Source organism: Ammodytes marinus (genome assembly GCF_949987685.1).
Source record: "Ammodytes marinus genome assembly, chromosome: 9".
Classification (NCBI taxonomy): domain Eukaryota; kingdom Metazoa; phylum Chordata; class Actinopteri; order Uranoscopiformes; family Ammodytidae; genus Ammodytes; species Ammodytes marinus.
The window spans coordinates 16,726,494-16,739,650 of record NC_137213.1 but is presented as its reverse complement, the minus strand read 5'-3'; the positions used below and the strand labels follow the sequence as shown (position 1 = coordinate 16,739,650).

Below are 13,157 nucleotides of genomic sequence, written 5' to 3'. Positions count from 1 at the left end.
CGCTTCTGTGTTTCTCTGTCTGTGTCTCTCTTCCAGCCTACAGGCATTCAATTGTCATATTCTTTGTTACAGCTCTAAACCTTTGTCCCAAGTTGACCACCCATCCAATATACGCGTGCATTCTTACAGCAACACCGTGAACTCACATTACTTGCGTTTGCCCCGATGGGTGAAGATCCAGGAATGCTGCCGCTTCTTGTGCCACACACATTAGTCAAATAGTATTTGCATAATTTCTGCATTAGGACGGTTTCCGTAGTTTTGAGTGTTGAGGTATCATGCTAAAAAAAACAGCCATTTGTATTTTTAAGTGCTCTTTTTTGTTTATGTAAAATTTCTGGCACAGATCTTTTTATCCAAAACAAATCGTCAACCTTTTCCGGTACACCTAAGCGGGGCTGACAGGCAGATGTTAACAAAGATATTCGACACGAGAAATATCTCTGAGTTCATGAATTGGAGCTGGGCCCACTAATGGACGGTGATCCCTCTCCATTGTTTTTCTCTCCTGACAGCTTGAGGCAGGCCGAGCATCGCTAGTCTTTTTAGCACAAGACCTCAACAAAATGGCAAACCTCACAGGGATTTCCAGAGTTGTGACAGCGTCCAAACAAACTGCACACGCAAGCAAAACAAAGCAGATTTGACTCGGCCTGCTTTCGATGGGAAGCTCCCTGGTGACTGCAGGGAGAGGCGATATTTCCTGCTGGAGTAAATCTCACAAGTATTTCAATATGAATGGGCTCTCAAACCCTATCACATATTTGGATGGCGTCGGTCCACCTTTGTGCTGAAGTTAGAGGCACTTTGACTTGTGTTTTGATGGCCGGTAACTAATGAATCGCCTCTTAAAAACTAATTGCAGCAGTGTATCAATCTGGAGTACTTCAACCGTGTACAAAATACATACTTTACTCACTGATTAATCGTTTACCTCAACAATGGAGTAAACATCCCAAACATTCAATGGTCCCAGCTTCAGAAATGTGAGATTTTTTTTTGCTTCTCTCTATTTTGTATCGTTATAAAAACCGAAAGGGGTTTTGGATGGATTTTTTGGACAAAACAAGCTATTTACTGAACTTATCGGTCAATTTATCAATTTGTTGAATGAAAGACTAAAGAAAATAAATGTTATATAATAAATTGAATTAGACTATTGTGATAAACAACTAATGTTTAAGAAAAATTGACAACTATTAGCTGGTTTCCACTTTATTATTTACTATTTTTGATATTGTATTAAACAGTTAATCGATTGAGAGAACAATCTGCAAATTGATTCATTATCATTGATTGATTCATTAATACAATATAGAAATGAAATGTTTAGATGAATCCTATACTCAAAGCATTTAACATTTGTGCGTGTAAATACAATCCAGGGATGTCAGTCTAAAAGACCCACCACGCTGGCAGTACACTGGTATTTTTAGCTTTTTTTTATGGTTCGTCATGGGACAACAAAAGTGTCCTTTGTAGTTTTGTAGGATTGTGATGTGAACTTGTGGAAGGCTTCGGGGCTTGTGCTGCATGACATCCATGAGGGAAGCAGAAGAGTCTGCTAGTGATCTAACACATGAAACCTTTGAGTTAGGCTCCAAAATAACGGAGGCAAAGCTGAAAGCGTTACAGTGCGGGGAATATCGCTGCTCAACCAACCAACTCCTGAGCAGACACGAAAGAACAACATTAACGTTTATCACAGCTGACATTACCTGTCAATTCCGATTGTTCCCGTGGAGGGACTTGTACTTTCTGATGTAACACTTCCTTGACCTGAAAGGCACAGATACTGTACATGCGTAGATGCTCAGTTTGGATCCTTTCTATATATAGAAAAGACAATAGGATCATATCTATTTACAGAAGAGGCATTGGCATATGGCTAACATTATTATCATGCCATTCAAAGCACTCAGTGACCGCTTGTGCTTTATGGAGAGGAGCCTTGTCATCATGGAAGATATTGCTCCCTGTGGGGATGAAATGCATCATGGAATAATCTAAGTAACCACAGCATAATAGTAATACACCGGCAGCTTTCCTGTGCATTTTCTGTTCTCTGTATTTTAGCCAGTGTGATTTTTGTTCTTCCAGAGAGCCAGGTTTTGCAATCTAGCGAAGTTGTGTAAAAGGTGCGTGTTCACATGTTGTCGAGTGAAGCCGAGCACGGCGAAGCAGGAACCAGCAGCACTATTGTCTATGAGCGGCCATATGGTGGGTGTCCTTGCGTGGTAGCTGAAGGGAGCGCCTCTCTCCCTGAGATGAAACACTTTAGTTCTAGAAATGAACCTCCTCTCTCAGCCCTCTGTGTTCATCAGACCCTGCCCTGCCATCGCTCACCTCTGAGAACTCACAGTGCATCACAGGGTCCCACCAGACGGCAACCCCCGCCACATCCCAGGTAGACTTAAACAATCTCTGCCACACGCTCTCTGCGTCTCCCCCTTGTCGAAAAAGCCCCACCCCTACTCGCCTAGCCCTGCTCCATGCCTCCAGATGTGGCTTAATTTACTGCGACTCTGCTAATTGCTGTAATTAAGGATTAATTACTGTTAATTACCTTCGCATAAACTCATCACCAGTCAAAGAGCGGAGCCTTATGAAATGTGCCATGCACGGGAACACACACCGCAGGGACTTAAGGAGGATTGTGTTTTCTGGGCCTCTTGTTCCATGTCTTGTTCCCCGGTGCGTAGGGAGGGCTTGTAGGGCAACAGATAGGGCAGGATGCTAACTGTCATGGACCATCTCCTCCTGGCTCCAAAATGCTTCACACGTCACCTACTCACCAACTGTTGCCCGGGACAGCATCACTACGCTGGCTGTCGTTTCATTACAGGCTGTCATTTATTTGCTGAAAACCAGATGACATGTTTGATACATCAAGGAAATCCTGCAAAGATTGTCTGCGGTAATTTCAGACTTCTTGAAGTGTTCATATAGACTAAACGCTACTTATACTAACCTCGATAGCTTTGGGCTGTCCTGTTCTAAATTGTAGCTTTGCCAAGTCCATAACGTACAGTATGTTTTTGGAAAAGTAGTAGTAGTCTTAGGATATTTAAAACAAGTGGTGTGGTAGACCATTTACATAATGTTTTGTCCCTTCATGGCGAAAGAGAAAAGTGTTTTGCTGTTCTGAAAACGTCATGAAGAGGAAAAAAGTAACTGAAATAGATAAAAGAGTGAATAAGGGAGGAGTTTAAACCCCGTTTTATCACCTTCACACACAAGTGTGTTTGATATTCAGATTAGTGGTCGATCGCTTGTCCATTCCCTATAGAACAATAGGCCTACATAAAAGCATTTTATGCATTTTTGTCTGAGCCTTCCCAAAGTGTTACAAATCACAAATAAATAGTTTTATGATTTGACAAACCTATGGTTTAAGTTTGGTTAGGTCTAGGAAATAACCATGGTTTAGGTTAAAACAAGTAATTTGCAAATTTAAGTGACATTAACTGGTATCTCTATAATTTATAATCTCTATTCTTTTTTCTATCAATTTCTGTCAGCTGTCCACTGACCTAAAACGCATAAATGCTTCCAAAAATGTAATAAATGTGAAATCATACCATGACCTTGCGTTCTTTGTGTTTTCCTGTGCATGGCCCTCTCTCCATAGAGATGTCTTTTGTCTCTCTGCTAGTAGGCCGACTGTCCAACTCACTCGTGACTTCTCCTCAGCTACTCCGGCGTGGTGGTTCCCAGTACAGCCTGGAGCTGTTAAAACTGCATGGGCTAGAGCATGAGTTTGATTCAATCAAGAAGATATATATATATATATATATATATATATATATATATATATATATATATATATTTTAAGACACCTTAAGAAAAGACTGACGGCCAGGGGGCTAATGTATTGCCTATTTTGAATAATGAATTATTTTAATGAAGGCTTTTAAATGGGAGCGTGCAGTGTGTTGGTGGCAGGGCGGTGCTCTGAATGGTCTTCTCCTCTGGCGTTGGCTTGCCTCATTATCAGGCCAGCCCCTCAGGCTTCAAACTGGCCTGCTTAAGCCTCAGATGATGACGATAATTACCGTTATTAGGAGTAGCTGCAGGGGGAACTTGTTCTGAAAAACACCAAGCTGAGTTCTTGTCTTGCTATACTGCCGCATGCGAAACTACTGATCGCCAGTGGAGAATGCCATATAGAGGGAGAGAGTGGAGGAAGAAAAAAAAGAGGAGGGGAGCGGCCACCAAATCCGCCTAATGTGACGCCTGTCAGCTCGTCTCCCACCAGCTGTCACCTCCCAAATGCACTGGGGTTCATTTTTTTAATTGACACCTCGCTTTCCTATTCCATTTCTATTTTTCGCCTTTCATTCTCCCTCCATCACTCTCCTCCTCCCTTCTTGCCCATACCGTCCCCATCTCTTTGTCACCCCCTGTCCCTCCAGTAGGCCTATTTCTTTGGTATTTTTCTTCGTCCTTGGTATATCCCCCATCCCCCCACCGTGTCGGTGTCATACACAACACCCCGGCTCTGCCCCCCTTTTTTTCTGCACATGATACTGGAGATAGCTGATAAAACATAAAGCTGTTTTAGAGGTACTTTATGACTATGCCCTTGTGTACTGTGGCTGTACGGCTACCCATTATCTGGTGATGGAGGGAACATTTTGGGCCTGAGAAAGTTTCCTATGAGTTTGCAGACGGACCACAAATCTAGCTTTCAGCTAACAGCACGGAGCATTTTAAGACAATTTCAACAACACAATATTAAGAATATAACAATAGTTTTCATGGCATAGACTTGGGCTTCAGTTAGTAATTCCATAACGATTGTCCTTTCCTTATTACAGCCCAGATTCAATTCAGTGACCACATATACAGTAGATTGGACATAATGCAACACAAAATTCATTTAGTGTTCCCAGTAATGATAATAGCATTGCTTAAGCACTGTAGTTTACCTCCACTCTGTGGTGCAGTCAATGAAATATGGCACAATGTTGCATTTTACGATGATTGCCTTATTGGTAGGAATGGGTGTTGAACCTCGATACTTTTTTGGTAGCGACATAAATATGTCAGTACACTTGGTATTGAAAACTGTCTTTAGATGTTGCTCAGGTTCACACTCTTCTTTGGGCAGAAATCATAAGTGAATTCATTGATCAGTTGTTCACCAAAACAAATGTGGATAATATTGTTGATGATGCAAATTACAAAAATGCCTAGTCCCAATTTAAAAAATGTGGATTTTGCTGCTTCCTTTGTTTTATGTGATAGCATTAGCAGCAAGTTACATCTTTGGGTTTTTGACAAACAATTTAGCAAAATACAGCTTTGGGTACTTATGATGAACATTTAAAAAAAAAATTATATAACAAGTGACTGATCGATTAATCACAATGGAAATAATTGTTAGTTACAGCCCTGTTCTGTTTTACTTTATTGAACTGACAGTTGTGTGTTTTAAAATTTAAATTGTAGCCATCAAAATCAAATAAAAAGCTTTTGAGATAGATGAAAATGTTATAAATAGTAAAAATAGTTTTACTTTCAAATTTGCCAATTTTCGATTGTATTTTTGGCTAAGCTCTCGAATGGCCTGTGTTTGGACAACATTTTAATGGTTGACGCACAAATAGTCTGTTTACAGGTCTAGAGGGATCACAAATGCACATGACATAAAGTTTATAGAGCATTCGAGAAGTCTGATAAATCAAATAGCCTTGAGTGATGCCACTATGAGTCAGCATCGGTTGGGGCTATAGTTAGAATGAAGCAAAGTTATCAGACCTCTGCAGCCCACACCGCATCCCTACTTGAGGCTTCATTATCCAATACTTGCATAATACATCTGAATAACTGACCAAGCTGTTGGTGTTCAAGTTGTATTGTAGGTTCGGCAGGCACCAGGTTTTGAAAGGGGGAAAAATGCTTTGAATAAAAAGAGGCAATTCTCTGGCGCCCTGAAATGTTTTATCTTTTATGTTTTTAATTGTACATCGTAAGACTGACAATATTATGGGAGGGCAATGTTGAGTTATTGGACCACTCTTTTAATAGTATCTTGTGTTGGAGACATTCTAGGAAATATTCACATTAAATAAGTTTAAATGTTTTTATTTTTCTATTTGAATAACAAAACATTTAAATAACAGTGATTCTTTTCATGGCATTGACTTGACTGTGAGGTATGATTATTACTTAAAAAATGGTTGTCCTTTTTTTAATTGAAGTCCAGATTCAATTAAAGAGAAATAACAGCATATACACTACATTAGATGCAATGTAAACATAGTATTCATTTAGTTCTCTGTGATGATAATAGCATTGCTCGCTGTAGTTTACCTGGTGTGTGTGTGTGTGTGTGTGTGTGTGTGTGTGTGTGTGTGTGTGTGTGTGTGTGTGTGTGTGTGTGTGTGTGTGTGTGTGTGAGTGCGTGCGTGCGTGCGTGGTGTGTGTGTGTGTGTCTGGTTCAGTACGACATACAGAGCAGTGCTGCGTCTTATGAAGACTGCTTTATTTGGCTTGTATCAAATGCAGATGAGAGCAGGATGCTGAACTCCTTCAAGGAGCGGGGAGGGGAGGATTTGTATTAGTGATACTTGTCATGTCTGCTGTAAATCACGCTGCTTTTTTCCAGGTTCCTAGGTTGTTGTTGTTTTGTCTCAGAATGCTGTGTGGCAGGGATGAATGGTGGTGATGTTACATTATCATGTGGCTGTCGCTTTCACTCCTGCTGACTGGTCTGTGACAGGCCCACACACACACACACACACACACACACACACACACACACACACACACATGGTTGTGTCAGGAGCAGGCCTGATTTATTAACTGCTGAAACCCTAGATGACGTGTGCCCACACAATCGATAGAGAGCACAGCCACTGCCTGCCCCTCTCTGAGGTCACATGACACGGACAAGGGCTAGGCAAGGAAGGACACACACACATACACACACATGCTTCATACACTACAGCGCGGCAGAGTGTATTGTATTACTGTATTGATGGGAAATGGATCCAGTCCAGCGCTGGCTGTGAGCTGCCAGTCACAGGCAAGAAGGGTAAACTTTCATCATGGCTGTCAGGGACATCACTGCTGCCTTGTTTGACCGTAAATCTTCCTAATTGTGACAGAATACTTCAACATCATTAATTAAACATGTTTTCATTTAAAAGCACTCGCAGGGCGCCAGGCTGGGTGCTTAGGGTAGCCTGCCAATGTGCATAGCTGTGTATTTTTCCTCCATCTCGATGTGTGTGTGTGTGTGTGTGTGTGTGTGTGTGTGTGTGTGTGTGTGTGTGTGTGTGTGTGTGTGTGTGTGTGTGTGTGCTTGTGTGTGCTTGTGTGTGCTTGTGTGTGCTTGTGTGGGTGCGTGCCTATTTGAGTGCTTACATTCACGCAGAGAGTGGATGTTGTTTGTGTTGTGTGTGCACCTTGATTCTCCCCGTGCGAGTGGGCGGCTTAATCGGCATGTTTATTTACACCGCCGTTGTCTGCAAACAGCAGGCAGTGCGGGAATGGGTACGAGCCAGCTCTTAAGGAAGTAAAACAGCGGAAATAAATTTAGTCAATAACCCAAAACAAAGGCTTATTCTCAGAATTTTGTTCATTATTCAGGAACAGCTCGAGGATTGTTTATCATCCTTTTTTTTTTTTTTTTTACGCTTTGCCATTTTTGGGGGGTTTAGTGCTCCACATGTCAGGGAAGGAATTATACAAGAGCCTGCACAAAGGGGAGGACAGAAGAAGGGAGGGAGGAAGCGACAGACGTCGTCCTCCTCTCATTGTTCAATTAAGTCTGTCGGTAATGATCAAGATTAGATGATGGCCATCTTCCTTTTATAGATACTAATCTGTGACTGTCCATGGAATAAGGGGAATGGCAGAGCAGTATAAACTCCATGCGTTTGTCTGTACCATAGACTGTGTGTAAAAGGTTTTTGGTCTTATAATACAAGTGTTGGGGAGCATGTGATGTATTGTAATAGAGGGCACTTCCCTCTGTCAGGTGATTATGTGAATGTATAGTCCGTGGTCGCAGGGTTCACGACAAGCACTCTGACTGGCATTGAGGTCTAATCGATTCCATTGCCATTACCCAACCAAAATAAATAAAGCTGATGGCTGTGGTTAGGGTAATTATGCCACAGCACAGTGAATTGTTTGATTTTGCTTATTAATTGTATTTATTTAATCCATTTCATGCTTTTAGTCGTGCACTTGGGGACTTGGAGGGAATGAATAAATCACTCTTAGGCTCATTAGATTCCCCCCTCTGGTTGGGAGTTGCCACTATTTTGTCAGAATTAAATTGGCGAGTGTTATAATTTCCCGCTGGTGCGATTCACATGAAAAATATCATCGTATTCATCTTCCGGCAATTGTGCACATGCATGCGCCCAAACACACACACACACACACACGCACGTCTGTTCCCCATCTGAACTTCTGACCTTTTCCAGCCGTCTGATAGCCATTGACATTTGCCTCTTGAGCTGAGCTTGCTCACGTGTTGGAGCTGATGGGAATGGATGATATGGCTGGCGGAGAAAAAGGGAGGGAAGGAAACATGGGAGAGGGGGGAGGATGGATGGATGGATGGAAAAGAGGAGGACAGGGATAGAGGAGCTCCCTCTGCGGCCCCACGGGAATCTATCGCCCCCCCCCCGCTCACCCGAAAGGTCAAAGGGCAACTCAAGCCTACACCCTCATTACAAAAGAGCCGTCGAGACTGTAGGCCACACTATGGCTTTACTCCTCTGTCCCACAACCTGTCATTTACCATCACTGTCTACAGTGATCACGCGGGATGTGGTGTTAGATCGTCCACCTGAGACAATTTGATAGAATGCTTAGATTAAGGAGTGTGTGAAAAAACGTGGTGGCAGCGTGTGCTTTTTGTCTTTGTCCTTGAAGACAGTGGATTGGAATGGAGGTCTGCACCTGGTCGCCTGATTTTTTCAGCACCTCCTGAGAAAATGCAGGATGCTCCACTGCTTTATCGAGGGAGCCTTCTGGTGGCAGAAAGAGGCAGGGCAGTGCAGCTCATCTTTAAATAAGAATTATTGGTGGTGAAGCACCTGCATGTTTTACAATATAGGATTTAAAAAAAAAATTTAAATGGCGTAATTCAAAAAGTCAGCGGCATAGTGTTTGTGCGAGTTCTCAGAATATGTGGGTGCACGGACGTGGGCAACTGTTGTTTATTTGGCTGATTTTATGCAGATTGTGTTGTTTGTGCATGTCCATCTTCAGCACGCCTGGCTTTTGTTGTGTTTACACTTGACTCACCACACCATGGACACCTGGTTCAAAGTGTGTAAACAGACCTCAGTGTCAGTTGTAAAAGCTTCCGTAGTCCTGCCAAGTTAAAATGACAGCACTATAAATACTGTTGGAATACACTGGTGTACCAGTTGTGGTGTTAGAATGATACTTTTGTAAATATTTTCAAATAAAAGTATGCATCATATTTTCAATTTGTGTATTTTTATCTAGCAGTTGAACTATTTCATTTAGCATGAATTATGCCTCCTTACCCTATTTCTTTTTCAGACCGGTTTCTTTGCATTAATATTCTGTGTCTAGCTTATGTTATTAGTTTGTTTTTCTGTTAAGATAGCATCTGACAAGATAATAAAGCCTTCAGCCAGAAACTAAACATAGTCTGAGCATAAGGAGAGCAATGAAAGATGAACTCTGGTGGAAGGCTGTGTTAATTTTTTTTTATACATGAAATGATAGCCAGAATCTATAATATAAAATGATAGTTTTATGGTCCTGCCTATAGCTGCCAGTCCCAGTGAGGCTGCAGCTTTTTATGGCGCCGACTTGAACTATTAAAACGAGGGCCATTATTCAGGGAGTTCACTTGGGAATAGGCTGCGGCGGGAGAAAATACTTAAGACACAGTCACAGTAAGAAAATGTGTCATTTTAATTAGGACCGCTTAGTATCATTGTTCACTGACGTGCTGGTCTCCCTGTCCTCCACAGTGCTCAGTATCCGTGGCGCCCAGGAGGAGGAACCTCCAGATCCCCAGCTGATGCGATTGGACAACATGCTGCTGGCGGAGGGCGTGGCCGGACCGGAGAAAGGGGGCGGGGCCGCAGCAGCAGCGGCGGCCGCAGCAGCCGCAGGCGGTGTGGGCGCAGACAACACAGCAGAACACTCTGACTACCGGGCCAAGCTGACTCAGATCCGACAAATCTACCACACGGAGCTGGAGAAGTATGAACAGGTGGGGAGGAAGGATAGTGTAAGTATTTGATCAGTAAATACAAAAGTGCATTGTGCTAGGATTCCCCATATATACCGTACCACACATAAAAGAGGAATATCTGTACCTCAGTTTCTTCACTCCACCTTTTAGAGCAATGGTATCACTCTTTTTCTGTTTTTAATGTGCAACTACAGAAACGTTTTTTATTTTAAATAACTTTGATCTTTTCAGAAGTTTAAAATTGTTTCAATTGTTGACATGCACAAATATGTGTCTAGAAAAGCGCTTAATGTTATCTTTGTGGGGACTAAATATATAGTGGTGATACACTACGTTTACCCCATTCAGTAGCTGACCCTGACCTCTGACAACGTCCTGAAAAGAGAGGTAAATATATGATAGAAATATAAAATAATTTAACAAGGAATTTAGACTTGGCCTTTATCCTTTTTATGTGGGGTTAACATACTTTCCCTAAAGGTCCTGGGTATCCCTATTAGTGAAAGTCTTTAAATTGCTCAATGTTAACAATGTAAGAGTTAAGTGAGGACTTAAATTGTTGTGTGCATTGAGGCCTTTTGTCTTGCCCCTTGTAAAATTCATGCTGGAAAAAGCAGGGATGCTAGCTTCGGCAGGCAAGCAGCCATTATATCAGTCATACACCAGCTCTCTTCCAAAGACTGTAACGTCTTGTCATTCCCTCGAAAAGGCGAAGCAGCGTGCTGGGTTTGTCATCTTCTACAGAGGAAGGCCAGTCATCGCTTACTGTCACACTCAATACACACCTGAGCATTTTTGTGTCACCGCGCTACGTACACCTTGTGCGCGTATGAGTGAGTAGTGTCTGGCGTGTGTGCGCGAGCAGAACGGCTGCTCGGTGCATCACTTTGACTGACGTAACCCTGGTGTTGACAAGCAACAGACACCTTGACTCCGAACGCAGTCATATCCAGTGACTGATTCAGGCAGAGAGAGAGAACGAGGTAGACTGAAAGATGGAGTGAAAAGAGAGGGAGAGACAGTTTAAACCTCTTGAACGTTAACGCGACTGAAAGCATGCTGTCATTTTAGATTTCTCTTCACTTGTCACATTTTCTCTCCCATTGAAGAGAAGAGTCTTTTTAATATTCAGAGCGCTGTGAGTAGCGCTGCCTCCGCTGTACGACTGCACACCGCCACATTTGTTTGGCGTGATACATCACAGTGTGTCTGCCGCTTTAATTCAGACTATTGTCATTACCTCTCCGGCTGCTGCCGTTACACTGTCAGCGCCGCTTCTACAAGGCCAAGGGCCTATATCAGTGCAAAAAACTGTGCGGCCTCTCCACAATCCAATTTCATCCTTTTTGTTCCGTCCGAAGCTGTCGAGCCTCCGCGATAGTTATTCTTTTTTTCTTTTTTTCTCTCCTGTCTGTCTGTGCATCCAGGCGTGCAATGAGTTCACCACCCATGTGATGAACCTGCTGAGGGAGCAGTCTCGAACACGACCCATCTCGCCCAAAGAGATCGAGCGCATGGTCAGCATCATCCACCGCAAGTTCAGCTCCATCCAGATGCAGCTGAAACAGAGCACCTGCGAGGCCGTCATGATCCTGCGCTCGCGATTCCTCGACGCCAGGTGTGTGTGTGTGCTTGTTTGTGTGCGTGCGTGTGAGTTTGTGTGTGTGGGCAACCGAATCCAACAAAACTATCAAATGTTCTTTCTTTTTTGTTGTGGTTGCTAGTGGTCAGACAGGTTCAATTGTGTATTTATCTGGATTGTTGGTTAAAATGTCTGTGTTTTGGTGATCAAAAGTGTTTATCTAACATTCTTTGATGTTTCATCACTTCAGACAAACAACATGCTATGAAGGTGCAAGAGCAAGACATTTAAATGTTCTATTCTCCTTTTCTTCTGCTTCCAGGCGAAAGAGGAGGAACTTCAACAAACAGGCGACAGAGATCCTAAACGAGTACTTTTACTCACATCTCAGTAACCCCTACCCCAGCGAAGAGGCCAAAGAAGAGCTGGCCAAGAAATGCAGCATCACAGTGTCACAGGTAAGCAAAAGAAATCAAGCTGTCCTCTTTGGTTTCATTTGGACTCAAAAATAATCTAAATCAGTCATTCTCGTAAAAACTCAACTTGATATCAAACACAGGTATATGCTGTATGTGCCACCATTGGCTGTATACTGAGTTTTCCAATCAATCCTTATTTTTGAAAGTATGACTTCAGTTTGGGTTCTGTCAGCAAGAAGCTAAAATTCACTGTGTATATTGTGATAATATTCATCCTCACAGGGAGAGTGGATGAATATTAAATGCCATTTAGACAGAATGATAAGTTATCTATACAAGGGCAAAAACCTGATAAGAAGTGTTTAACACAAAGTGCACAAGATAAAAGTAAAGCATAGAGCACAAATAGGACTATTATACAGATCTTCACAAAGACTATCAAAAAACGTCTTACTGCATCATTGTCATTTGCATTCTAAATACTGGAAAACTATACATGTGAATCACTGATCAAGACACAGCAGCACTCCAGGAATATTACAGTTGTCTTTCCATAAGGGTTGACGTAAAACAGTACGATGAGACTATTAAAATCACAAAAGTCATGAATATTTTACTAATTAAGTTTTTATTAATATAAATTTGCACTTTTTTTTGTGTTGTCAGCCGTACCAAAAACAAAATCAGGCTTGTGTTGTCGTTTAAGATTATACAGCTTCATATGGAAACTTCATACTCAGCCACTGTATCTTGTCATTGTTATTTTTCGACAGGTATCAAACTGGTTTGGGAACAAGAGAATCCGATACAAGAAAAACATTGGCAAGTTCCAAGAAGAGGCCAACATGTATGCGGCGAGGACCGCGGTCAGTGCCACCAGCGTGTCTGCTCAAGGCAGCCAGGCCAATTCACCATCAACCCCCAACTCAGCAGGTGAGCTGGTCAAAGACTG

General features: G+C 42.3%; 1 protein-coding gene across 3 annotated transcripts in view; it reads left to right on the top strand.

The window, feature by feature from the left end:
• Positions 1–13,157, top strand: part of pbx1a (pre-B-cell leukemia homeobox 1a) — a 44,496-nt gene that overhangs the window by 25,638 nt on the left and 5,701 nt on the right. For 2 of the 3 annotated variants that reach the window (XM_080034488.1, XM_080034489.1), the window contains exons 3-6: positions 9,978–10,222; positions 11,632–11,822; positions 12,109–12,244; positions 12,979–13,138. In XM_080034488.1, the coding sequence (XP_079890614.1) occupies positions 9,978–10,222; positions 11,632–11,822; positions 12,109–12,244; positions 12,979–13,138 (732 nt within the window). Of the gene's footprint in view, positions 1–9,977; positions 10,241–11,631; positions 11,823–12,108; positions 12,245–12,978; positions 13,139–13,157 lie in introns of all 3 variants that reach the window. The other variant, XM_080034487.1, reaches the window with a different exon arrangement.